Source organism: Chelonoidis abingdonii, chromosome 13 (genome assembly GCF_003597395.2).
Source record: "Chelonoidis abingdonii isolate Lonesome George chromosome 13, CheloAbing_2.0, whole genome shotgun sequence".
Taxonomy (NCBI): Eukaryota; Metazoa; Chordata; order Testudines; family Testudinidae; genus Chelonoidis; species Chelonoidis abingdonii.
Window position 1 is genome coordinate 9720220 of NC_133781.1, and position 27511 is coordinate 9747730.

General features: G+C 47.8%; 1 protein-coding gene across 1 annotated transcript in view; it reads right to left on the bottom strand.

Annotated features, from left to right (window-relative positions):
* Positions 1 to 7396: 7396 nt before the first annotated feature.
* Positions 7397 to 27511, bottom strand: part of PIK3R5 (phosphoinositide-3-kinase regulatory subunit 5) — a 100122-nt gene continuing 80007 nt past the window's right edge. The window contains exons 10-19 of the mRNA XM_032801686.2: positions 24866 to 25607; positions 24158 to 24311; positions 23471 to 23596; positions 22698 to 22826; positions 21143 to 21236; positions 19183 to 19259; positions 17363 to 17456; positions 12427 to 12509; positions 10749 to 10861; positions 7397 to 9265 (exon numbers count right to left, since the gene is read on the bottom strand). Coding sequence (XP_032657577.1) covers positions 9118 to 9265; positions 10749 to 10861; positions 12427 to 12509; positions 17363 to 17456; positions 19183 to 19259; positions 21143 to 21236; positions 22698 to 22826; positions 23471 to 23596; positions 24158 to 24311; positions 24866 to 25607 — 1760 coding nt within the window. The 3' untranslated portion in view covers positions 7397 to 9117. The remainder of the gene's footprint in view (positions 9266 to 10748; positions 10862 to 12426; positions 12510 to 17362; positions 17457 to 19182; positions 19260 to 21142; positions 21237 to 22697; positions 22827 to 23470; positions 23597 to 24157; positions 24312 to 24865; positions 25608 to 27511) is intronic.

Sequence of the window (27511 nt, forward strand, 5' to 3'; positions counted from 1 at the left end):
TGCCTGCCGCGTTTTACAACCAGGGCCGGCTTTAGGCTGATTTGCCCAATTCCCCGGAATTGGGCCCCGCACCTAAGAGGGCCCCGCTCCTTAGGCACCTTTTTAATTTTATTTTTTTTTAACTCACCTGGTGGCTTCAGGGGTCTTTGGCGGCATTTTGATGATGGGAGGTCCACTCCGGGGGTCTTCAGCGGCGGGAGGTCCACTCTGGGGGTCCTTCGGTGCCGCAGAAGACCCAGCAGCTCACCCTCTCTGCCCTCTGCTCTGAGGCACCCCCCCGCCCCAGCTCACCCCTGCTCCACGCATGAGCACGAGTACCCTGAGCATGCCATCGCTGCTTCACTTCTCCTGCCTCCCAGGCTTGCGGTGCCTAAGCTGATTGGCGCCGCAAGCCTGGGAGGCTGGAGAAGTGAAGCAGCCACAGCGTACTTGGGGAGGAGGCGGGGCAGGGGTGAGCTGGGGCGGGGAGTTCCCCTGCATGCCCCCCCCTTACTTGCTGCAGGCGGCCCTCCCTGCGCACCCCTGCCCCAGCTCCCTCTGCCTCAATGCCGGTGGCGACCAGGGTGGCCAAAGATCTGGCTGCCGCGGTCGCTGCCGAAGAAAATGGCGCCCCCCAAATCCCAGCACCCTAGGCGACCGCCTAGGTTGCCTAAATGGTTGCACTGGTCCTGCTTCTGGGTATTTAAATGAGGCCCCGCAGTTAATAAAGCCGTCTCTGTTTACAATACACAATTATACCTAGCTGTTATATAGTGTTTTTAATCAGTAGATCTCAAAGCACTTTACAAAGGCAGTCAATATTATTATCCCCATTTTACAAATGGGGAAACTGTGTTACAGCGTAGTGAAATGACTTGCCCAAGATCACCCAAGAGGCCAGTGGCAAAGACAGGAATAGCTCCCAGATCTACTTTAAAATGATTTGATCTACCTCTCTTCGGGTCAAATCCTCCTCCAATTGGAATCAGAGGGTGTTCTGTTGTATCAGCTGAAAGGGCTCTAACGTAAGTGATGGTGGAACATACAATACAGGGCCCAAAGTCGCTCCCAGTCGAGGCAAGAGCATAGGCTCGCACATAACCTGGGGAAATCTCCCATACGTTTTTTGTCTACATTCATACGAGTCTTGTGAAGAATCCTCTTCTGACACATTTCCCATCAATGACCATGGCTGAAGGAGCTCACTCCAATATGTCACTGGGTGACCCACACAACATTTTTCAGATACATTTTTGTCAAATTATGGCTATAAAAAAATCTAATTTTTTTTTGGCAAAAATTAGTTTTTTTAAGATATTTTGCAAAATGTTTTGTAATTTATTTGAACTTTTTCATACACTGGTTTTTCTTTTTATTCCCTGTTTCCTAGTTTCCCAGTCATTTGCAAGCATGAGGGGGAGAGAGAATTAATGATGAGAGAAGGAAAAAAGAAAAGACAACAGTTGAAAGTAAAAAAAGGAGAAATGAAAATTTTAAAAATTTACTCAAAAAAAATCAGGAAGTCAATGACAAAAGGTTCTTTTCAAGCCCTGTGCAACAAAATCAACATTGAAATCTTTTTTTTTTTTTTTGATTTTTCAATCAGCTTCACTCACTGGCTATCAATGGCATCTCCTCACCACTAGGAATATGGGACAAACCAACATGCATAGCAGGACGTACTAATTCTTTGCTGATGTCTCTCTCACAGAGGTGTAGTGTGCTGCACATACAGCTGCACTGGGTCGGTCTGTGAGGATGTGCTGAGTGGGTGTTCAGCCTCACTTCACACACCTCCATAACATCCTGTGATGTTTACAAATTCTCTCCCTCCTCAAAAAACCAAAAAACTGGGGTTAGTGTGTGGAAAGGCTGAAGGGTCTCAAAAATTAAAGCGTCTCACTAGCTGTATTTAAAAGGATCTAATGATGTTAAAGAACCAGTATTTTTGAAACTCAATGACAGCAGCTTACAAGGCTGTTTGAATTTTTATTTGTTGATTTTTTTCCTTAGTGATTCAGGTCATTTGCTTTTCTGACTTTTCCTGTTTTGCGGAGGATGAGGGTGTGAGCAAAGGGAATGTGGATCACACTTTAATAAAGGGACGTTTATAAATAGTGCCCAAAGGGCTAATAAAAGACAGATAGAGATTTGGATCAATAGTCACAGAGTCCAACAGGTTGCTTATGTTATAACCATCTTTATCACTTACTACTCTATGTTTGTGGCATGCTTCTAAACATCCATTAATCTTTTCAACTATTGGTAAGTGCACCCATAATATAAAATGGGAAGAGGATTGGAATGAAGTGTGAAAGGAAGCACCGACCTGTTTGGAACGGCAAAGGCAGCCTACTGGCCGAGGTGTGTTATATATCAGCCTCCACTCCCAATCCATGTATCTGAATTACAGAGTGAGGCGAGGAGGGACTTGAACCCAACTCTCCCACATCAGTACCCTAACCACTGAGCTATAGAATCTCTCTTGGTCCACCCTCGCCCCCCAATGAATATTTATTTACACAAAGTGGCACAGCTTCACCATGCGAGACAGAGTGTCCCGGCCAATTGGTTCAGGCCCTCACCTGCGAAGTGGGAGACGTTAATTCAAAACTCTGCCCCACATGAGGCCAAACAGGGCATTCCCACGTCCCTCGTGAGTGCCTTAAGCACTGGGCTAGGGAGCTCTGGGGAGGGGTCCTTCACTCTCACTCCAGGAAAGGGTTCATGCTTGAGACTCCTGGGCAGAGATAGACACCTGCCTCTTGCCTGTCAGCCAGGTGCCTAAGCCTCAGATCAACAGTAGTTAGGTGTCTACCTTCCTTCCACCACTTGGGACTGCGCTCCACCCTTTTCCTCTGTATTTCGCTCCTGGCCAGCCCAGGCAGCTCCCCGCTTAGCATGCTGACTTCTGAGAATCCCTGTTGTAGGCCCCTCTCTCCCCCCACGCCTTGGGTGCCTCACTCAGGGCTGAGGACTCCGTTAGGTAGCAGGGCTCCTAGGAGCTGGGCATTGTGATGCGTGAGTCCCTTTGTTGATCTCGCCCTACAGGGCAGGCACTCTTTTGCTATATGCTTGCAGTGGAGCCTCGGGGACTACTGGAATACAAGTAGTAAAGCAGTTACACAACTGCTGTCTAAAGTGGGACTATCACCTCTTTTCACTGTGACGTGACGTCTTTGCGTACACTGTCCAAAGTTACACAGCGGATAAAGTTCATGAGAGTTTTTCAGTTCTCATGACTAAAGCTCATTTTAGTCACAGGTAGTTTTTGTAAAAGTCATGGACAGGTCACGGTCAGTAAACAAAAATTCACAGCCCGTGACCTGTCCATGACTTGTACTAGATACACCTGACTAAACCATGGGTGCCCTGGGGCAGGGGCCGTGGGTGCTTGGGGGGGGGAGGGGGATGGTGGCATGCAGCCCGGGACCCCCACTGCTATGTGTGTGTGGGTGGCACGTGGCCCAGGACCTCTGCTGCTGTGTGTCGGCGGGTGCATGGGCTGGGACCCCCGCTGTTGCTGGGGAAGGGGTGTGGCGGCCCGAGACAACTGCTGCTGCCGGGGGGAAGGGAGCGCAGTGGCCCGAGACTGCCCTAGCAGCAGCTGGTGCAGTAGCTGCTGCAGAAGTCACGGAGGTCCCGGAAAGTCACAGAATCCATGACTTCTGTGACCTCCGTGACAGACTCGTGGCCTTGATCATGAGGATATGCCAGTCAAAGGCAGAGGTTCCAGTGGATTCTTTTAATGCTGCAGCAACCTGTAGATTGTTTACAATAGGAATGGATGTCACAAGCTATGACTCCTGACCAGGTCCACAATTACAATCGGGCTAGTCTAGTAGTAGCCAAAACATCATTCCCCTCTGAGGACTGTTTGATGGTCTATGTGAAAAAGATTGGTAGCATCAGTCCACCCTCATCAGGGAGAGTCCTACTATGCCAAGTGCTCATCTGGGCTCATTCCAGGTACCTGGGCAAATATTGAAAAAGTGTTCCATGATAGCGTGAACGTTGAAATGATTTTGTTCCATCTGTGCTCCCACTCTGTGCTTTTCACATAGATTTCCAGTCAGCGTATTTACCGAGTTTCAACCAAAACAATTCAGTTAAACCGACATGAATTCACAAAATGTTTCAGTGTTGCTAAATCTGCATTTTTTAAAATAATTTGTTTTTGTTCCACCCAGCTCAGTTATGGATCAGAATTATTCCCAGGAATTTCTCAGTATCTTAATTTCAAACAAATAATTTGAGAAAATGACAAATTGAGCACACAGTAAAAAGGTGAAGTTATGTCACGGGTTTATGAATTATTTGTACCAATTATGCATTAAGATCTAGTTAATTCTAATCCTGTAAACAAAAACAATTAAACATTTAACATGGCTGGAAGTGCTGGGTCATTCTTCTGCTAATGGGCCTTACAGTTTAGAGCTGATTAAATATCTGCAAACAATTCCAGCACATTATTCCATGAAAAGCAGCAAAGCTCAGCTCCATAAAACTTAATCCTGCAGATTAGCCCTGTCAAATTAACACCATGGCTGGGGCACCATCTCCTGCGCTCTCTCTAATAGGCAGAATTTACTTGAATGTTGCCCATTGTCTCTTAAAACCACAAACCACCGTGTCTACTAGGAAGCAGAAAGAAAGTACAAAGGATATTTTGACCTTCTCACTTACGAGAACAACTTACCTAGCAAGAGGAAGTGATCGGAAACAATACATTGAACAAACAAGTGGGCAACAAGAACCACCCACCACCGAGCCAATTCTCATTAACCTGGATGGCAGAAAACCCTGACAACATCCTTTTATGCATGTTGCTCTGCCACTCAACCGACATGACAAACAGGTCCTGTACCATCTTGGTTTCCCCAGGTTCACTTATCCAAATCCTTACCTGGCAGATCCCTGCTTAACTATAAGAGCTGATGAGATGCCCACAGGTGCTATGACGGAGCTTGCAGAACAGAAGGCAAACCCTTCCAAAGCCAAGGCTTCACCATAGATATCTTGTTAGAAACTGCAACCCATCCCTCCCATAGTCTGCACCCCAGGTGTGAAAAGGGCAAGTGGACCCTTGGCAAGGGCTTTTTTACAATGAAAGCCTTCATGGTTTTGAACAGGATACTGGGCACAACAGAAGGAGTATTACATCTATTTCTAAATGGTGATGGGCTGTGAGCTGGAGAGGCAAAGGCAACTGTACGCAAGGTACAGGTACTACTAGGAACTTCATTCACCAAGACCTTCTACCTCAGGGCTAAAGAGTTGGGTTTTTTTTTTAAATTATTATTGAGCCAAGTTTTCCTGGAACTTTGTGACTTATGGGCTTGTTTACAAAGGGAAAGTTACCGGCAGAGCTATATAATTATACCAGTATAGCTCTGCTCGTAATTTTCCCTGCGTACACGAGCCCTCCAAGTTCCTGGTTTTTAGCCTACTCTGAATGATGGGTGTAATGGTACCCACCTGCGTGTTAAAGTAATTCTTTTTTGTGAGTCAACTGGCAGGGCTACAATATGCTTTTATAGGTATAATTAGGTTGCTGTGTCCTCGTAGGAAGGATGGTGTGTGTTTTAAAGGTGCTGCAGGCTCCAGTCAGACAAATACTGGTTTACAAATGCCATTCAGGTGAACAGGCTGAAAGAAAAGGAATGGATGACTCAGCCATGGCACAAATTTGAGGAAGTTTATGGGCTTCAGTCCCACTCAGCAGCAGAAACTGAGAAGTTGAGATTTTCAAAGAAGTGCAGGGAATTCAGGCCAAGTCTGCAAAAGAAACTTTTGTGGGTTAGGAGTGTGATATATGTATCTTTTTGATACATTACTTAAGGGCAGCCGCTTCTAGTGTAGATGCAGTTATAGCACTATAAACATTCTTTTATCCTGGCACAAGAACTGGCATAAACTTACTGGCAAAAAGCACTTCCTTGCTGGTATAAGCTGCACTTACAATAGGAGGGTTTGTTGGTGTAGCTATACAGGAATTTTCTAGTGTAGATCTCACCTTAGTCCTTTTAATGGCAAATGTTCCTAAACCCCCCAAGGAACGTAACTGTGCTTAGAGGATCAGAATTAGTCCAGGCTGACAAATGGCAAGTATTTTCCATGGTAAGTTATAAATGAAACAAGAATTTTTCATTTTGTTTTAAAAAGAAGGTCAAACAAAAGCGTTCCATTTTGGTTTGGATTTAATTTTTTTTGTTTCTTTTTTTTTTTTTTTGTCATTTTTCCTTTCTCTTCTTTAAAAAGGAAAAAGGGGTGAAAGATGGGGAAAATGTTTTAAAAATAAACTGAAAAAATTCACTTCATTTTTGAAAAATTAAAGAAAAAAGTGGAAGTATTTGTTTCCTTCAAAAGCCATTTTAATTAAAAATTGATAAAATTTTCAATTAGCTCTGATCAGAATTAAAATAGTGCTCAGTGGACAATTCCTAAAAGGCTGTTTATATATAAAGCTGTTACCTTCTCTTTGTTCAAGCTGTTCACAAAGAGATTGCATTTTTTTCCAAGCTTATTCACTGGAATTTAGCTGGAATGTCTGAAGGAACTAAAAAACATCTTGTTTTCTTGAATATCCCCAGAAAGGGAACACAAAGGGATGTGGATACACTTGAAACAATTAGTCATAATTATTTTTTGAAGTCTCATTTAATATTGGAGGGGGGGCTATTTCCTTTTTTGTGGTTTTGGATGGTTGGGGGGAGTATTGGCTAGAAAGGCACAGGCCAGAATGCAACATTTGCTGGGTGAAAAGAAAAGATGTCCTGGATACATAGGAGTTGTCCTGAACTTATTACAAGGTTACTAGAGCCTATTACTCTATGCCAGTAGTTTTTTCTGTAAGGGGTAACACATCCTCTTCCTTGGATGTATCACAATGCAAGTCGGTGTAACTTTATTTGTGGTCATAGGAGCAGCAAGACTTGCAGCCCTGGAAAAAAATATCCCTTATTTATCTTGAAAACAAGAACAGTGCAAGAGTGGCTGCACCGTATTACAGAAGAAACACAAAGACTGTGCTCTCTTGTGGAGACTTTACTTTTGTTCTCTCTCTTCTATCTGATGGAAAGCTATTTTAGACTTACTGTGTACAGTCACTCTTTTTATGGAAAAGCATACGTAACTCAAATTAACACAGTGTGGGTCTTCACTTCCCCTTAGTGGCTGGACTATATAAGTTTGAGAGCCTGTCACTGTCCTCGAGTAATATGTCCAATACTTCAGCTCAAGCTGCAGAGGTTAATTCTTTTTAGATCCATGGTTCAACCCCTGCAAACCATCCAGCTACAGCCATCACTGCATTTGAAAGGATACAGCTCCAATGCCTCACATCATTCCCCTTTCAGGATCAGGAATTGCTTGGCACGCACCATGTTTTATTGAGTACACAAACTCTGCACTCACATTGCTCTTGAAATAAATCAACGTTTAATATTTTACAGTTTTCTTAAAATTCTTTGAACAATATTTTACAAATCATCACAGACACACAAACTTGCTGATGTTCAACATATATACAGTTCAACCTGAAACGAATTTCTATCATTAAAAAAAAGCATTGCAGGCCCAAAATCCTTAATGGGGTTATACATTCCTAGAGTTTTGTGCTTGTTTTAATTTATCACAGGGAAATTCTGCTCTCCAATATTTTTGTATGGTCAGCGAAAGCATCAGTGTTTACAATGTTAACAGGGCGGAATCTAGTTAGCCATGGATGTCAAGATCACAGATTACACTCTTGTGACAGGATAAGGTGCAGCGATCCCCTTCTGGACTGGCAAAAGGGCGTTTTAGCCAGTGACTGAGCCCACCCTGGTGTTCAGAACTGCCTGCACACATGTGAGGCAGCAGAAGCGTGCATGCTTTGGTGTGCTAGTAACAGGGCAGTAAGCCAACCAACACTAATAAATAGCTTAGCGGTGAAGAGTAACAAACAAGGCTGTTCTACCTCCCCTTGCTTCTGTGGTCAGATTGCACCCACTGCCACTGCACCTACCTGGCACCTTGCACCTAGAGCCTTTTAACAAGAAAGAAGGGAGTTAACTGTCTCCTGCTGGAGAGAGGGGTTCTCCCAGGGGGCTTGGCATCCTATCACCGCTGTGTCACTAGTGTTTTTGGCTCCAGGGCCTGCTGCAGCAAAGCTGTCTCTCTGGTATATTTAAACTTGACCCCACTCAATACCGTGGCCTCCCCAGTACTCGGCTCCCCCCCGCGCCCTGAACTGTGAGTGCAATTCCATCAGCACTATACATTCACCTCTCCAGGGTGTTTCTAACCCAGCATTCAGTGCAGGTAACCTGGCCACGGGAGCATTAACTGAACAAGGGAGTTTGTCTCTCCCCCAGAATTTGTGCTTTCAGAGACTTAGCAGGACACAGAGGTTGATCACTCTGGTGACCTAGCTTTACAGTAAATGTAACATGGTGCATAGACCAATGTATGCCCAGAAATTGCCTATTGCACTAGATCACTGGCACCCAAGCCATGGTTTGCAAGCCACATTCAACTCCTTGCCCTAAATGCAGCCCTCATCTTTGTGCCTGTAGGACAAATAAGCCCCCAAATAATTCAGAGTAAACTTGTCCCCTGACTCCGAAGAATTTGTAACATTAACAGAGATCTTCAAATTTGCTTTGGGTGAAGGATCATCAGGATATTGTCTGGAGGTTAGTTTGAAACTCTCCAGCTGTTTAAGGAGACTCGTTATCTTTGTGTATCCCCAAAACTGCCTGTCTCAATCTCTCCAGTATCTACACTGGCTGCAAGTACAGCTGATCAGGAAAGTGGTACTCCTCTCCTTGCCCCACCCTGCTAATGGCAGTGCCATCTAGAGATGATAAGGAACCCACTTCCCTCCCAGAGGCCATGAACTGTGACAGCTACCAGAGCTTTGAAGTGACGCCTCCATTTCCCAAGGGCATGCTAAACGCAGGCCGGGGGTAGCTCATCCATCGTACTAATGCTTCACATTGCAAGATGGTTGAGTGCAGGAAGCTCTAGTTCCCTGACCCAAGGGAGTGCAATACATTTCCTCTTCCAGGGGCTGCCTTGGCAATTATCAGGATTGGCTGGAGGCATGTCTGGTCTGAGGCGGCCTGGGAGGTTACCCTGGCCTTGCTGGTGGTTCTATGGCAGTGCTCCACTGAAGGTGGCAATGGGCAAGCACAGAAGAGAACAAAGCTCAGGCTGGTCTTGAGGGAGGTGATCCAAAGGGGATGTCCTCAGTGTGCAGGGTTCACCATCCCTGGGTTTGTAGCACGCGGAGACTTCACACCTGCAGATAAAATGAGCAATGGAAATCACAGGGCTGGGACAGGCTGGGAGTGCAATAAGAACGTATGCCATGGAATTCAAGTTACAGGGACCATATGCGCCCTCAGAGAGGGGCCTGACTGGCAGAAGTGCTGAGCACCTGCCCAACCAACCCCTTTAAGGTTGTTCAGACTGGGGACCCAGAAGCAGAGACATCCGAAATCAACAGGCACTTCTGAAAATGTACACCCTAAAAAAAAAAAAAAACACGAAACTTTTGCATTTCCTGAATTGAAGTGTGGAACACTTTTTCTTTTGCAGTCTCTGTATCAAAGTTTTAAATGATCACCTTTGGATCCTGCAGCAGTAAAAAGAATTAAGAGACGAGCTGGGGCATAAGTAGTTGAGGCAGAGCTTTGAGTAGCTCAAAAACTTGTCTCTGTCAGCAACAGAAATTGGTGCAGTAAAAGATCTTACCTCAATCACCTTGTCTCTCTAATATTCTGGGACTGACATGGCTACATCACTGCTTACAGTCAATTTAAATGTTCATAGATTCCATTCAATCATCTAGGCTGACCTCCTGCCCAGCACAGGCCAGAGAATTTCACCCAGTTACCCCGGTATTGAGCCCAGGTGAAAATGCACTACTCTATGTCATGTCATCCGATCTCATCCCTGGTAAAGCAGCTTGGTTCTCTCTGAGGAGGAGAAATACCCCACTGGAAATGATACCCTAGGCTATACTCATGGACAGACAGTCATTTGTCTTTTCCCCTTCCCCCTCACAACCTCCCCACTGAAGGGCATGTGGACGATCTGGGATGAGTGTACCAATACCAGGGCAGAATCCCTGCAAGGTCTGGAAGCTGTCTGCTCTGTTTATATGCTCAGCACAGTCACTAGTCACAGTATTTATTGTGCCTTGAATTCTCCTGGTTGACCGATTAGTCCTGCTGGAAGATCTCTTTCTGCTTGGAGATTCTTGACTGCATTGTACCCTTAGGTGGGTGACTGAACATTAGGAACTGGAGATCTTATTTCAGACCTTCAACCTCTTGGTAAAAGTTCAGTCTCCCAGTGGTTCTAGCCTGGAGCATAACTGGAGAGGGGCAGCAGAAGGACTGAGACCTTGGTGCTGAATCCATCCTGGGACTGAGGTTCCACTCCTGCTTGGCTGTATTAGCTGTACCCACATCTGCACATGGCTGTCGTGATCTGAATGACACCGTGGCTCCTGCCAGGGCTCATGATCTGCAGCGCTGCTATGCAGTGCAGAGCGCCATTTAGGCCATCTAGCCTCTCAAACGCATGTTTACTGGAGCGTTGGCCACTGACAGTTCACACAGGTTCAGAAGTGTAAGTACCAAATTTGGGTCTGGGAGGCCTGGCGGGTTAGTCCCCTCAGGGCTCACGTGACTTGTTGGGGGCACCTTACCCTACAGCACATGTCCCCAGAGGAAGGCTGGCCACAGCCGCAGACACACACACTGGCCATTTCCTACCTTGTGACGCTCTGCAGGATTTTCTGCTCATCCTGATCCAGGCACACAGCGAAGGAACAGTTGACCCCAATGATCTGGACCTTGTCTGCTTTTATCTGGGACACGCTGATCTGCTGCGAGAGACAGAGACAAACATCGCAAGTCAGGCTCAGAACACTCTCCAGCCAGCACAGCTTGGCCTCATGGCGTGTGCAGCCAGGGGCCAGGATCCCATTCACTGTATGCTGCATCTTCTAGGGTATGTCTACACTCAGAGCTTGCCTAGACGTACTCGGGCTAGCTCTCCTCGAGCTACTGGTGTAGCCGCGGCAGCTCAGGCAGCAGCAACCAGAGTCACTGGCTCACTGTGCCAAACACAGACCTGCCTGAAACCGGTAGGTATGCACTGGGGTGGCTAGCCCATGCCACTGCTCACTGTGGCCCTGCTACCCCACGATGAGAGCTAACCCGAGTACGTCTCTGCACGTTGGGACTCACAGCCCCAGCTCCAAATGTAGACATGGCCTTAGTGTTAGGGCTTGGCCCAGGGAGGGTAGGGCTATAAAGCAATTCAAGAGGGAGGATTTCACGGGGCAAGAGACTCACCCTGGACGTTCACGTACGCATGGAGATATTTGTCTTCGTTACCCTAAAATAACACCACTAGACTGGGTGTCCATGTTGGTGTAATCCACCACTGGGGGCAGGGTCAGGGGTCCAGTCCATGAGGATACAAGTCTGTTAAGATGCCTGCTAGGGGACGTCATCCTTTAGCTCAAGCTGTAGCAGCTCGTTCTCTTAGCTCTGAGTCCCCAGTTACGAGCAAAGGCCTGGTCTGGGATTTAAACTGCTGGCCTCACACGCTAACACAGAGGAACCTATCTAACCTTGGAACATGCTCTGAAAGCAGGATTTACACAGCTATCTACTTATACAGCTGGATTTGGGTGCTAGAGGCAGAGCGGGCTCCGAGTCTTCCATCCAGGCTGTTAAAGTAACTGATCAGTTTTAAAATACAGTGGCCAAGATTTTCAGAGAGGGGCCCCATAATAAAGTCCCTCAGTCATATTTAGGCACCTGCATATGTGATCTGTTCTTAAATGTGCTGAACGCTCGATAGCTTCCATGGACTTCAACAGGAGCTGTGAGGTGCTCAGGCCACATCTGCCAGAGACAGCACCAAATCCCAGTCCCCCAACACACAACTGCTCACAAGCGTAGGTACTAGTGCTGGCCGGAGCCAGCAGTGCATTGCTTCCTGAACACCTGCTGTGCTGGCAGGATGCATATGCCAGCCTGACTTCCAGGTGCAGATAGAGCCCTGAGTACACAACAAGGAACTTTTCCAGCTCCAGCTTTGCCTGGCGTTTTCCCTCTGCCATTTGGCATCCTAGTTCTCATTGTGCTGGTCCTACTACAGGCAGGACTCCCTAAGCCACGAGACTCAGCTACGGCTGCACAGGCTTGCTTGGCACAGCGAATACAGGCCACGGGTAGGCACACGCAAGGCCTTCCTGCCAGTCTGGAAGTGAGGGCCCCAGAGTTCATGGAGATGGCATCTGTGATGGGATCCTCCGGGTGCAAGTTACTGGCCTCTCCGAAGCTCTCAAACCTTCTCCTCCCCCAACAGCGAACGAGCCACAGTTACTCCCTCCTTGCCAGCCCAGACGAGGCTACAAATATAGCCAATCCAATTTACCTGATTGAAGCTTTTCTTTGACTTGGAGTTTTGCCTCTTGACGACCTCGGTTATGGTTAAAGTCAGACACTCCGTTTTCGAGTCTGGAACACAGGAGGGGGGCGTTTGCTTGAGTTACTCAAAAGGATTTGGATTTTAATTAAAATGGTCTCTCTGGCACCTGAGGCATAGAACTGCAATGCCTCCGGCTTTGCTTGGCCAATGGCAAGTAATAAAGTTCAGAGTCTCTGAAGGGAATTGGGGGGTGGGGGGGGGGAAGAGAGTCAAGAAGGGATCTCTTGACCCCATTCTCCACCAAGTGTCTCTAACAAGGATCCGTCATGCTATCAAGATGGATATTGCACGAGAACAATATCCAAAATACACCTGCAACTCAAAGCAGTGCAGACGTTAGCCCATACCAGAGAGTCGGAGGGCTACCCTCAGTCTGATAACCCCTTTGAATGGGCCAGTCCAGGGGTCCCCATACAACCCTGGAGCCTTAAAATGCCATCTGACTGTTGGAAAGGGAGATTATTACAGGAGTTTAGTATTATTATCGTTATTGTTTGTTTCTATTGGAAACCCCCAGCTAGACACCACACCATTCCAGGACTGTTGTGAGCCACAAGATCCCAAATCCCAGCTCCACAGAGTTAATTATCTATCTTTGAATAAAGGGCACAAAACAAGAGATTGTTCTGCTGCCACCTACAACAGCCTCAAGGGATACACTCTGAGCTAAATCAAACAGATGTTCCTTCCAGCCTTCCTCTTCCCCCGTCCACCTCCCGACAGACAGAGAGAGAAAACCAGAAAAGCAGGCAGAAATACTTATCATTATCCAGCCTCAAACATGACCCAGCTTTACAAACGTTACCCCGAAAGCCAATTAACTTAATTAAGGGCTAAAAAAGATTGGCTCTACAAAAGCAACAATTGCAATATTGGCTGGAAGAAATTCCAGCTGCCTCCAGAGCTGGTGCAGGCCAAGTGACCTAAAAACTTTCATGTCTTCACTAAAGGCCTGACACCTTTCAGCTATTTTGTGAGTAGCTGGGTCTGCTTTGAGCTAGTTTGTGAGCAGCTTTTGTCTGGAGCTGCAGTGACATCCTGTGGCCAAACCAGTGAATGTGAAAGATAATCCCAGATTTCTGTGGCATGTAGGGAATTCGAGTGCGATGGGAAAACCTCTCCCTAGACATCTCATAGCCTGTAGAAAGACACCCAGAATGAAATCCGCTTGCAGGCAGACCAGAAAGTTAAGCTCCAGAAATAGAACAGAAATGTATAGCTTTGTAATAGCTGCAGCCTGCAAGATGGTGCTGGTGAACAAAAACTAAGCGATAGCAACGCTTCAGCTTTTCCAGAGGGAGGTGTCTGAGCTGATGGGAGAGTTTTAGATAGAGAGGCTCCGAGAAGCGCCAATTCATTGGCTATTGGCAACCATCTGAATGGTTGGTCCCAACTGCTGCCTCTATAGCAAATTTACATGTGCCAGGCGCATCACATGGAGCATTTTAGTGAAACAGAATACTATAAGATCTTCTCAAGTGAATCTGCTGAAGCAGCTCTGCGCTCAAGCAAAAGAGCCATAACCTCTCATTAAGAAGACTACAGTGATTAAACATTCATCATGGAGGCTCAGGGCACATTGTACTACCAGGGATCTAAAGAAAGGAAGAAATTTAGCCAACAAAACAAATACACAGACCCAACTGCCATGGGGGACCAGCAAGGAAATGAGAGGACTGGCCTACTGTGAGTTCAGTTATTAACTCTACTGGAGAGCCTCAGCTGCTAAGGACGGCAGGACAGACAGATAAAAGCCTGAGCGCACATCTCCCTGGTTCTTGCATTGCACCTACAAGAGCATTATTTTCTTTGGTGCTTCTACCAAGGTGCTGTGCAGCCTCCAATGGCCACCTCTCTACCACAGCCAATTCCTGCTCTGATCATCTTTGGCGAAAACCCCAAACAAGGGCAAACCCGCCAAGACTCTCACGTTTGGTACAACCCCAAAACTCAGGCTGGGTTCATCCAGGATCACAAGCCCAGCTCTTGGCAAAATATCAGAGAAGCTCTGGATTTCACACACCTCCCAAAGCTCTGGGTTGATTGGACCAGGCCTCACCTCCATCTCTGGAGAACCAGAGCACAGCTCTGCCTAATGGGAATTGCTAGACTAGGTCAGACTACTGGTCTGAGTCCAACATGCTGCCTTCAGCAGTGGCTAGTGCCAGTTGCTTCAAAGGATAGCACAAGAAATTCTGGAATAGAGAACGTTATGCGAACTTCCACAGGAGAGGTTCTCCCTAGCCCCAGACAGCAGGCTGTTGCTTCTATAGCCATAATGTTACTATTCATATTATTTATTGGAGAGATCCAGGTCCGATATAGTTTGAATCCTGCTAAACTCTGGCTTCAGCATCCTCTGGCAGCAAGTGTTACAGGCTAGCTACTGTCAGCATAAGGTGCAGATGGATTTACCATTCCATTTGGCTTTGAAAACGGGACAGAGCTGTGTTATAATCCCCAGTACGTTATATTTCATACCCTGCACTGAACAGGTCAGACAGGCTGTCCAATGGTCCCGCCATTGAGAGTTTGAGCTATAGCTCTTGTGGAAGTGATCCTGCTCAGCCCCCTAATTAGCTGCCATAACCAGCGGGGCAGATCCCAAGCTTGGCGTGATCTATATCTTTTCCTTCTGCATCAGCAACACTTTCACGTTCCCAGGGCAAAAAAGCTGCTTCAGTAACATGGAGTCTGAGCCTTGGCCTGAAGGGACCTGACCCATATCAGAGGAGCAGTTCAGCAACACGGCTCCAAGTCTGCTAGGTTGGCTGTTCCTTAAGTGGGCTGGGATGAACAGCCGCACAAGAGGAACTCAATGGCAACACCAAGAGCACATTCTCCTTGGAATGGGCATCGTCACACCAGCCACAGCAGTGGGCTGAGGTGTGAGCTGGGACACCCGGCAGTAAAGCGGAACAGGCGCAGGCCACGCCGTTGCTGTAGGGCTGCTGCCATGAAGGGGAGGAATGTTAGACTGCACAGGAAGCTCACAGGAACGACTATGCATTCAGGGACACCGCACCCCTCTGCTAATTTGCCAGGTCCCATTTTCCCCTCTGGCAGCCCACCTGAGTGACAGGCAGTGTGGCAGGCTCTGGACTGCGTCACTGAATTGCTCCTTCTCAGACATGGGTCAGGTCACTTCAGAGCAACTGAGGCAGGGATGGCGAGGAAATGGCTACTAGGTATGTCATAAACAGATAGCTAAGGGTTAATGTTTCTTTTACCTGTAAAGGGTTAACAAAGGGAACCAAACACCTGACCAGAGCGCCAATCAGGAACCGGATTTTTCAAAGCTTCAGGGAGGGAATTTTTGGGTGTGTGTTCTTTGTCTGTGTCCTGTTGCTCTTCTCGCTCTGAGAGTAATTCTCTATTTCCAGGCTTTTATCTTCTGTTTCCCATGTTGTAAGTACGTATAAAACAATATAGTTTTTATCATTGTTTTTGTATTTACATGTGTGTTAGTTGCTGGGAATGTTTTAATTGTTATTCTTTTTAAATAAGGCTGTTTATCATTTTGTTTTCTTTTAAGCCAATGACCTGTATATTGTCACCTTGATACAGAGACCATTTTTATTCTTGTCTTTACTTTTATATAAAGCTTTTTTTTTAGTACTGCTTGATTATTTTTTTTTCTGGTTAAAGACTCAAGGAACAAAGTGAAGCAGAAAATCTCTTGTATGTAATTAAGTTACAAAGTTGATATTTGCAGGGACCTCTGAGTGAGGTAGAGGAAACCATGATCTCTTCTGATTGTTGTGTGTTCAAGGAATTAAGCAGGGTAATCTCTAGTACCAGGGCGGAGAGATCTGGAGGTAGTGTAAAGAGGGGAAGGGAAGTGGGTTATTCCCTTTTTGTGAGCTCGGGGGCATCTGAGTTCTTGGGCGTCCCCAGGGAAGTTTTTGGGAGAGACCAGAGAGTCAGACATGGAATTTTCTGGCTGGTGCAGCAGCTATCAGATCCAGCTGGTAATTAAGCTTGGAAGGTTCATGCAGGCACCCACATTTTGGACGCTAAGGTTCAGAATTGGGACTTATGCTTTATGACAAGGTAGGTTCCACCCCCGCAACATCTCCACCCGGCAGTCTCTCAGCCAGCCCTTGGCCTCCCTCAGGACACAGCAGAGGTCTAGTTCATTCCAGGGACCCTATATAAAGTTATTCCAGGGCTAGGCAGAGCTTTGGGTCGAGTGCTTTAGCCAACAGGCCTGCATCCTCTCCCCAGGTTTCCACAGGCTTTTCCTGCCAGCCAGGCAGAGGGTCCGAATCCAGGGCTTTTACTAAGGGACTAATGTAACAATTCTCAGCACAACATTTCAATCAACAAAACATGCAGAAAAAAACCCCCCCTGCTTAGGGAAATCAATGCCCTGATCCTATACACCATCCCATTCCTGGCCTTTGTTGCCTGTCGTAGGCATGTGGTATGTTTATCCCATGTGCACCTGTCCGCCATGCAGAATAGTTTTGGAAACAATATTTAAGCCCTGGCTCTGAGGTTTGTTAACGGGACACAGAAGCTTTCACTTCTGTGACCCATTTCATCCCAGATCGGGTCAGCACAGACCGAAGGTCGCCACCCTCTGATGGCTGTTCTGCTGCCTGCACGAGAGGAGCTGCTGGTCTCTATGGAGAGACACTCATATCTCAGAGCCACATATGGCACCCTTTGGGGGAAGGCTCAGGACAGTGAACAGAGTGCAGTGCCCTTTCATCCTTGAAGAAGGCCTTAAAGGTGAAGGGGACCTGAAGCAGGATGGCACGGCTTGTTTTGCCCCAAAGCACATAGGCCATCTCATATCTTCTCCTGCACCACCGCTGTCTACTTTCCATCCTCTCCCACTGCCCCTGCGCAAAAGTTTAAGGACATCAGCACTCACCTAGGTCTTCGTACTTTTTACACGTCTTGCTGAGGTTGACGGAGGTGCAGACCTTTTCAACATCGTTCCAGCGGCTCCTTCCACTGATTGCTGTCTGGAGAAACCAGACACAAGTCAGAGAGACTGGTCACATTCCACCCTGATACTGCTCTGCTCATCTCTGACCTTCTGGCTGATATAGCTAGAACTGCATTTACACTGAGCTGGACGGTCCTGGTACCTTTAGCTAAATGTACTTGCTGTGTACTCACACTACCAGATGCCCAAGCTGCCCATCCATTCCAATAGTAGGTTAACACGCGATAGCTAAACAGGGTGCTGAATCGGCAACAACAATAGGATTGGTATAAGCAGGCGGAGATTGTTCTCAGGATTTTTACTACTTTAGTAAGGAAATCTACCAGCATGAAATAAGAACTAGTATTTCTATAGGGCCTACCATACTTCCTGCTTACTTGGAGGTCACCACTGGTTATGCCAATAAATGAAGCAGAAAGTAGAAGAGAGGGAGCTGAAGGGCTTTCAGCTCATTTAGGCTGTGATCCAGCAAGGCATTTAAGTCCACAGTTAACTGTAAGCACCAGACTAGATCATTGAAGCCAACTCATGGGCTTTAATGTCAAGCAAGGGTCAAAGTAATTTGCTGGATCTATTGAAATGCAGAAAACACTATTAGTGTTTGTCAAGTGCCAGAAGAGTGCAAACGGCAACTATCCTTCAGAAATTCAGAGCCTCACATACCACCTCATTTTGGTTTCTTTCGGGCTTACATGAGGTTCCCTTCATATTCCAGAAACAAACACATGGAGGAGATGAGAGTGAGATATGAGCAGAGATTGGTAATTAATTTTTCCTCTTGGGGATTAAACTCTTGTCATTTAAATAGCCACCAATCCCATTCAGAAAGGGCCCAACAGGGAGAATCAATTAACTCAAAGAATTCCCCTTATCAGGCAACATGGCCATAAAGAACTTCTCTGCATTGCAAGTAGAAGAATATGTGGAGACCTGGTTACAGCACAGGCTCTCCAGGGCTGCACCACAGCTCAGTATTAAGTTTAAAGTCCTGTCTACACTTCAAAACGTATTCATGTTGTAACCAGGTTCCCAGACATGATAGCCTGTCAGATCTCTCTCTCCATGCACGACCTATACCTGAAGGCAAAACCCCCCACGATGCACTTGGTTGTTCAGCAATATGGTATGAGCGATTCCTTCCCTACTCTGCAGAGAGGAAAGATCAGCTTCTACCCTGAATCACAAGATATTCTCCCCATCCCCCATCAACGGATATTAACACACTCTCCTAATCATAGAAATGTAGGGCTGGAAAAGACCTCAAGAGGTCATCTTGTCCATCCTCCAATGCTGAGGCAGGACAAAAGCTAGACCATCCCAGACAGGTATTTGTCCAACCTGTTTGTAAAAACCTCCAGTGATGAGGATTCCACAGTCTCCCTAGGGAACCTGCTCCAGTGCTTAAAGTTAGAAATTTTTCTTAATATCTAACCTAAATCTCCCTTGCTGCAAACGACACCAATCATGTCTTATCCTGCTCTTGGTGGACATGGAGAACATTTGAGCACTTTCTCTTTGTTGTCTTTAGAACAGCCCTTTGAAGACTTATCAAGTTCCCCCTCAGCTTTGTCTTCTTTAGACTAAACATGCCCATTGTAGCTCTCTCAGTTGTGTTTATTTCTCTCTGCACTTAAAGAGATTTCCTTCATATACCCTACTAAAATCTCTGACTCAGTGGAGGTCTACACAGTGCTGAAGAAGTTCCTGCAGCCTCTGTCCCCATGGGACTACCACCCAGTTACCTTGCTATGGACGATTTGTAGTGTTAGAGGGATTGCTTCTCTGTCACCGTCGATTCCCAGCCTTTTGCTGCCTGGACCTTTGTAATACAAACAGAAGCTAAAGTCACACAACAGCCTTTTCTCTCCCTGCCCTTCAATACATGTTCATACCAGTCTCTCTCCCCTTAGGAAAAGCTGCCCCGTTTCTGAGGCGTTCAGCTTCTCGCTCTCTCTCAAGTCACACGTCCTGCTGACAGCAGAACAAGTGGCCTTAGAGTACCTCAGCTTGCTACAAAGCAGAGTGGGGCTTCACTACAGATGGATGAACAAGTTCAGAGGAAACACCAGCCACCCCTCCCGTTGCGTGTGGTGGTTTAGCTGATAAAGACTCCTGCCTATTAAGGACAGAGCTAACACCACCAAATACTTTACTTCAGACCGTCATCAGGACTCGAACCCTGGTCTTATGGGGCTCCACTATTCCATCCCAAGCCAGACACCCATTCCCACTTCCAGAAATCATTTCTGTGTCAAAACATGCTGTTCAGTATACCCAGGACAGCCAAGCAATGTCATGGGGATCAGTGTTAACCTGTTTGCTACACTGAATCAAACGCCTTCCACTTGTTTTGTTAGAATGTGACAGAGGAGCAAAAAGGAAAATTATAGTTCGCTTAAATGCTGCTTCACATGACTAAGCTAATGGGGGATTTTCAGCATAAAACACAATAAGTACCCAGAGACCTCTCCACAGAATGAAAAAATTAAATTAAATTAGCAGGAGCTGTTGGGTAAGTGTTGGGTCTTGGAGAAAATACAAAGCTGTAAAGGGCTGGTTTACCAGCTGGGCTTTCTTTTTTGGGGAGGCGGGGGGCATATTTGTACCAATCATAAATTGGGCTTTAAATTTTGTGCCTGAAGTTCACTGATGCTTTTTCCAGACAAAATCATTGCAGGTGCAAAAAGGTGGGTGCAAAACTGCATCATTGAAACCCAGTTCAAAACCATGCCCTAACTGTTTAAAGATGAAAATTGTTGATGGGTTTCACTATTGAAGCATAACCTGGTTTAAGTCTATAGTTACGGGGATATGGCCAACCAGTTAAATGGAGAGAACTTTGTAAGTTCTGCTTGGAGACAGTAAGAGGAAGTTAGGGCGCAGAAAAGGAATCAGTGCCAAAAGAAAAAACAAATTAATAATGTGTTTGCTTGCAGTATATAATTTAGCCACTAGAGTCTGTGTGTGCTGCACAGAGCTCCAAACAGAATGTGGTCTCTGGTAAACAAGTGAGACACAATTGGAACTGAAGCTGTGTGGATGTTTGCGTGTGTGTCCGTGGTTGTAGCTGTTTTCTATTAAATAATATTTCCGGTTTTAAAAGATCTATGAATCTATCCATTTCTTTCCTTTGCCTAATTAAGGCTTACAAGAGTATAACCAAGAGATTTTATAACTGAAGTATCAAGACAGAAAAAGAAACTGTGAGTAAAGACCAAAAAAAAAAAAAAGGAAGTGCTGGCTTCCAAGACACTGTACTGTGCCAGGACCTGATGAAGGGGAAAGGACCTGATTTTAGCTATGCTAAAATAAATTAACTTTGGATCAAGGGGAAAGTAACAAAAAACTTCTTTGAGCAGCAGAAATCGTAAAGACTGTTACAGAAGGGAAAATGTAGGTTTCTTGATGCTTTAGTTTCCAGGTTTGTAAAAATCCCTTTCTATATCCCAGCTCACCGACCACAGAGTTTATTGGAGAAACATTCTCCCCAGCCACCTGCAATCCAACCCAAATGTGAATCCGATTTCTCTGTGCAGTTCATCCGGGCTTTTCTAGCTCCCCTAAGAAGCTGGTTATTAAGCGTTCACCATCAAATCTATTTGTGCCCCAATTTCTAAAGCTGCCATTGTTTCATTACAGAACCTGTAATGCATGAGACTTTCAGAAAGCAAGGAAACACGTGTGTCCAGATCTGATACCTACCCGACGCCCTGATGGCCCGTGTGGCAGCGGAGTGGCCCAGTTCGAGGGAGTGAATGAAGACCTCAGTCGTCTTCTCACCACCAATGAAGGTTAGCTGTTGGGGGAGGGGGAGAAGAGAGAGTTGCACTATGAATGCGCTGCACAATGAGGGAGCCGGGCATATTCCTAATAGCACAATGCCTTCAAATGAAGTAGTGCAAGGAGAGAGAACCCCTCAAGCTATAAAATCCTAGCACGGCAAGTCACAGTAACCCGACAGCAGCATTCCTACTCTGAGAAATGCTTGCTACCATTACTACCTATGTATTCATCCCACACCCATCACCTTGTTATCAGAGCACAGGATGACAAGAACCTTCCTCTCAATCTCTACATGTTGGACAGAGCAGGCTTTGGGGAACAGGCTCCTGGCAGGGATTTCAGAAAGCAAAACGTGTGTGTAATTGTTAGCACTGGTGAGAGCCATACATTTTTGGGGAAAGGAAGACAAGTTAGCTGAGAAGTTGTCCATGGGACATCCATCCTCTCTTAGGGACTAGGGTATCGGGAGAGAGCAGTGGGGAGGTTGGAGACTTTATGGTATGATCTGAACTATACTTCATACCATCCCCAGGGATCTGGGAACCACGGCATTCTACAATGGCAGCAGCTCGGTTTCTCTGGAGGTCACTGTTGGTTAACAGGTGCTCCTGAAATAGCTTTATCACCCAGAAGCCTCCTACACCAGTTCTATCACCAGGATCAGCAGGGGCATCAGTTCATCATGAGCCATTAGCTAATGCAGGAAGGGGCAATTGCATACCAGGCTCTACCATGATGATAAAGCAGAAGGAGATGGACTTGACTAATGGAAGCACACAGGAGCATGCACAATGGGGGTGCGAGCAGGGGCACCTCTGCCCTCCCAAATCTCTGTGTGTTCCTGAAGCCCAGTGAGGGAGGAAGCAACAGGGCAGCTGCTGGCTGAGCTCCTCCTCCCCGCACCCCTACAGCTGCAGCCTGCTGCTTCTGCTTCTCTGCTGTTGGAGTCCCAGTTGCCTCTGCCTCCAGCCCCTGACTCACCTCAGCTGGCATCTGCAGAGCAGGCAGCAGCGCTGTGACTCCAGCAACAGGGAAGGAGAAGCAGCAGGCTGCAGCTGTAGGGGTGGGGGGAAGGACTCTGCAGCCAGCTGCTTCCTCCTTGCTGGGGTTGGAGGGAATGGAGAGTGCCTCCTGCCGGGGGAGCTGCTGCTGCCTCCTCGCTGCTGGGCATTCTGCCAGAGGCGTCCCGAGAAAAGCTGTGTGTGTGGCGGGGGGGGGGTCACATGAACCTTTCATTTGTGTGTGTTTAATGTGTCCCTCCAAAAGCATTCAAATTTAAATTCCTGCGCACGCCCCTGGAAGCATAGGTGTAGGGAGAAACTGGCCGAACTCTTGAGCATCATGGACGTATCAGTCCTGAGGAAACCTTTGCCTCGCAGAGGTTGGTACTGGAGTCCTTAGTTGATCTACGCAAAGACAGAAGTGCTCACAAAGCCCAGTGCAAGGTGGGATGGAAAGGCCCAGTCCTGCGTACCTCTGTCTGGTAGAGCTGCAGCAGCACCGGGCGAGTGGCGAACCGGCAGTAGTAAAGCACCATGTCAGCCAAGATGGGCAGCTGCTCCCTGGACTCCTCTGTAGGCTCCACCTCGGGTTTGGCAGATTGCTGTCATAGGCACAAGGAGGTGAAATGAAAACCCGCTCTGTACCTGCTGTTCAGCACAGGGCTGGGAGGCCATGGGTGCTGGGGAAAGGTGCTGGAGTCGCAGCCCTGGAGACTAAAACCCTTTGAGCAGATGCAGCGGCCGGGCGAGTTCCCCCACAGACATACCTCCACCCCACCTTGCTGGGACCAGGTCAGCCTCCTTGGCCTCTCTGCTGAGAATGGTGCCCAGGGGATGACCAATGTGGGAAGTAACAGCGAGAACACAATTTGCGCCCCAGAGTTTCCCCCAATGTCTCCCTATTGGCCAGTTAGTCTCCTAATGCACAGTCTCCTGTGCATTATCCTGTGAAAAGACTCACAGAAGAGGCAGAGCAACAGGGCGGATCAGGCTGGAACCAACCGCTCCCCAGAGGCTGGCAATGTTCACCCCCAGGAGAGCCTCAAGCTGACTCCCAACCTGGATCTCACAGGACAGCTCAAAACTAAACCCATCCTGGAGCAGACCATTGTCCCAGCTGATGGTGGATACTCCAGATGAAGGAGAGAGACATCCCCCCACCCTCACCCCATGTCAACACATGGAAAGGGACAGTGGGGTAACGACCCAAAGCCAAGCTCATTTCCTCCTGAACTCCCGGACATACCTGACACAGGACGTCTGTGGGCAAGTTAATCAGCCCGAAAACATTGCGTTCGTACCATGGGTCCAACATCCCAATGTAGTGGGAGATGTCGTTGGTGCTGCTTTGTGCCTCAGCTGAGCTGTACTCCTGAAACCAGACAGACAGTCACTCAAAGGATGTCTACATTGCAAACAAACACCTGCAGCTGGCCCACGTCAGCTGACTTGAGTGCACAGGGCTCAGGCTATGGGGCTGTTTAACTGTGGTGTAGACGTTCAGGCTCAGGTTGGAGCCCAGGTTCTGGGATCCCGGGAGGTAGGATGGTCCCAGAGCTCAGCAGTTAAACAGCCCTGTAGCCCGAGCCCAAGTCAGCGGACATGAGCCAGCCGCAGGTGTTCAGTTGCAGCGTAGACATACCCTCCCAGACCGGCTTATTTCACTTACTGTGGGTGGATTTTGAGCTGGCAGAAGATATTGCACTAATGGCCATCAAGAGGGCAGGCTGCCTACAGAACAGCTAGGGACAGGAAAAGCTTCCCTCCCTGCCCCAACCCTGCCAGCCTCAGGTGCCCTTGGCCTATTCAGTACTTGGCCTCTCTGCTGAGCCAGCCACCAGGGGGACCAGTGAGGGCCAAGTGTGGCGCTGCTTGTGAGATGCAGGCAGGTCTCTACACTAGGAGCTGGTCCGACGGCAGGCACAGCACATACCGTTTGTCCTGAGGCTCTCAGGTGAGGATCTCCTGGAGAAGGAGGAGGATGTGTCAGTGGTGCATATGAGGTAAGGCAGCTCCTCTTCACTGGGATGTAGAAAAACTGCAGCTTGAAGTACCTTGTCAGTAATGGGCAATCAATTTCTTGTAGTCTAGAACGGGGGAGGGAAGGAGAGAACTGCAGAAAGCCCATTGTGTCAGCACGAACGAGGTGTGGCTAGTGTCAGGTACGTAAGGCATACGCGTGATCCCTGCCCACACATGAACAGTTGTGTGCACAGTGAGGGAAACAGCGCAGGAGCAGCCCAACACACTTTACTTAGCTCATAAGCTCTCTGGGGCAGGGACCGGCCTTCTGTCAGATGTTCACACAGTGCATCACATGAGGAGATCTGCACAACACCACAGCACAAGGCACTGCCACATGCACCACGAAGGGACAGCACTGAGTGTGGTGAAGGTGAAGATCTCAGTCCTGGAGGCTAACAGTGGGACCCCAATCCCTCATCACTGCCCCACAGCACAGTCTGCACCGGAGTACAGCCAGGGGATCTGGGCCCACCTTTCATGGATATCAACAGAGCTATATCCATTGACACCATCAGAGGCCTGGCCCTTGGACTCCGTAAGGTGACGTGCGGTGGGAGGGCTGGGTAAATACACATGAGGAATGGGAGCCAGGTTCCTCTGGCACCGTCCCACTCACCTAAGGTTCCTGTACGCCCGGGCCACTTTCCCTGAGATGCGGTCCGACCCAAAGACCATGATGCGCAGCGTGGAGATCTTGGTGTCCTCGTCGTAGCTCAGGAAGGGCCTGCGCTGGATGCACACGTTCGGCGCTGCATGGCGCTGTGGGAGCCGCTGACTCGGCACGTGCTGGGGCAAGGAAAGAGCCCTTCGGGAGCGTGCTGGGATACGGTGCTTGGCCTCCGGGTTGCACAGGCTCTCGGCCCGGCGCAGAGGCAGGGAGAGCGAACCAGTGTCGGGATAGTCCCTTACGTCTCTCCGCAAGACCAGCTGGCTTTTGCTCTTGAACAGCTTGCAGATTTTGCTGGCCAGTCTCCGCCTCTGCTTGTGAACTGTCATCTCCTCTTTCAGGTCTGGCCTCCCCACCAGATCGAGAGAGCTCTCGTCGCTGTCTTCGACATAGCCACTGTCCATGCAGTCCTTGAGGCTAGACACAAAGGACTTCAAGGACCTTCTGGAGACCACTGACAGCTCTGAAATGGAGTCCTTGGAAGTGGTGAAGAGAGACATCCGTGAATGCTTCAACGTCTCCTCTGATAACTCCGAGTATACAGAGTCCTTGGAAACCGCCGAAATGGAGGAAAGGAGTGAGTCTCTTTGCGGAGAGCAGCCATCTGTTTCCGTCTCCTCTTCCTCCTCATCCTCCAAGAGCACCGGCTTGAGAACATCACACTCCTTGTCAAGTACGTCTCTGAGGATATCTGAAAGAATCAGAGCCAGCACAGAATCCTAAGCACCACAACATGGGAGATGGGAGGGGTATATCAGGCCTCTCAGCCCGTCCACTCTAGGGCCAGTGAAGAACTATCCTCTACAGTGTTGTTCTCCAGTACTTTGTCCAGCCTCATATGACCCCAGTGGTGGAACTTCCATCCCTTCCTTTCTGAGGCCATCCCACACTAATACCAAATGTACTTGTGTCCAGAAGTCGTCTTGTCAGACGTTGTCAATGTTTTCTGAACAAAAAAGTGTTTTTGGTGGGGGTGGGGGTGGGGGGCGGAGGGAAGCAGTTTTGTCAAAATCTGAACACTTTCATGAAAACTGTTTGATCTCAATAACATTTGTTATGCAAAAAAAGTTTGAAACAAAAGTCAGTTTTCTTTCAAATGGAAGTTTTTGTTTTGTTTGTTTTCAAACACAAAAGTAAATTAACATTTGTTTTGCTTCCTTTCAACTTGGATTGTCAACTAGTTCTACTACTTACGCCCGCACACCATTAAAATGTATTTTAATACTAATCAAGATAACCAGCCAGGTAGGAAAGCGATAATACCACCTACAGGTGACTGGCTCCCTGACAAAAATGTGTTCAGTGAGAAGAATTCAACAGACAAACCCAGGGGAGGAGAAGATGGGCCAACAGTTTTTCAGAGCAACAGAATTGATGTAGCTTTTTGGGGCCTGCTGCCATTGACTGCACAGAAACACAGAGATTTGCCATAAGCAGGGACTGGGAGTAAAAGAGAGGTAGCAGCTTCACATGCAAAATTGCCATGGGCGGGAGGGGGGAGGAAATTACCAGGCCGGGCACAAAAACACCCTGCTCACCTGACCCTACCCTGAGGACAATGGAAACTCCCAGTATTTTGGTGCTCAAAGGGTACGCCCACACTGGAACTGGAGGTGAAATTCCCAGCTTGGGTAGACATACCCACACTAGTTTTCATCGAGCTAGTGTGTTAAAAACAGAGCATGGCCCCTGCAGGGCGAGGGGCTAGCCACCCTGTGTATGTACCCTTCCTAGAGCACAGGCACCAACTCAGCGGGGCTAGCCCTCCTGCTGCTCCAGCTATGGCGGCTGAACATCTGTTTTTAGCACAGTTCTCAAACTGGGACTTGCACCTCCACCTCCGGTGTAGCCTTCCGCCGAGGGAGCTAAACTTACCCCCAAGCGGGCCACTACAATTTGGCAAAGTTGCTGTAGGACAGCTGGCCTGTCCAGCCTGGAAGGGCTGACGCCATGCCCCAGGTCTCTTTCGGACTCTTGCTTTGTGGTGTGGTTTAGTCACTTGAACACAAAACTCACCAAGTAACACAGAGTTATTTCCCAGGCCCAAGCAGGCAGCAAGGACCCAGGGGCCTTTCCCCTTGTGTCTCTCCCCACTGCTCCAGGACCTGCCAGGAGCCAACTTCCTTCCTGCAGCCCCCCTGCTCAACTGAGCCCTTTCAGCCCTTTATGGCAATCCCTGACCTCTCCCCAGCCAGGTCTCATAACAAGCCAGGGCTGGCTGGCCACAAGTTCCCTGACTCTTAAAGGGGCACACCACCCTATTAGAGTTGTATTGTTATTAATTGTCTGTATAGTGGTAGTACCTAGGACCCCAGTCACGGTCCAGGTCCCCATTGTACTGGGCGCTGTACAGAGACAGAACCGAAAGGCAGACCCTGTCCCAGAGAACGTTCCATTCAAGTACTGGGTAGGTTCCAATAACGTACATTTTCAACATCAAGGGCCATTATTTCTCTTGACATTATCTACATTCTAGGAACACAGAAAGGTACCAGATCAGCACAGAGCCCGGCCTCAGTCCTGCAAACACCCACATACATGCTTAACTTGAATCCTGCGAGGAGCACCAATGACTTCAACACATTTCAAATTAAG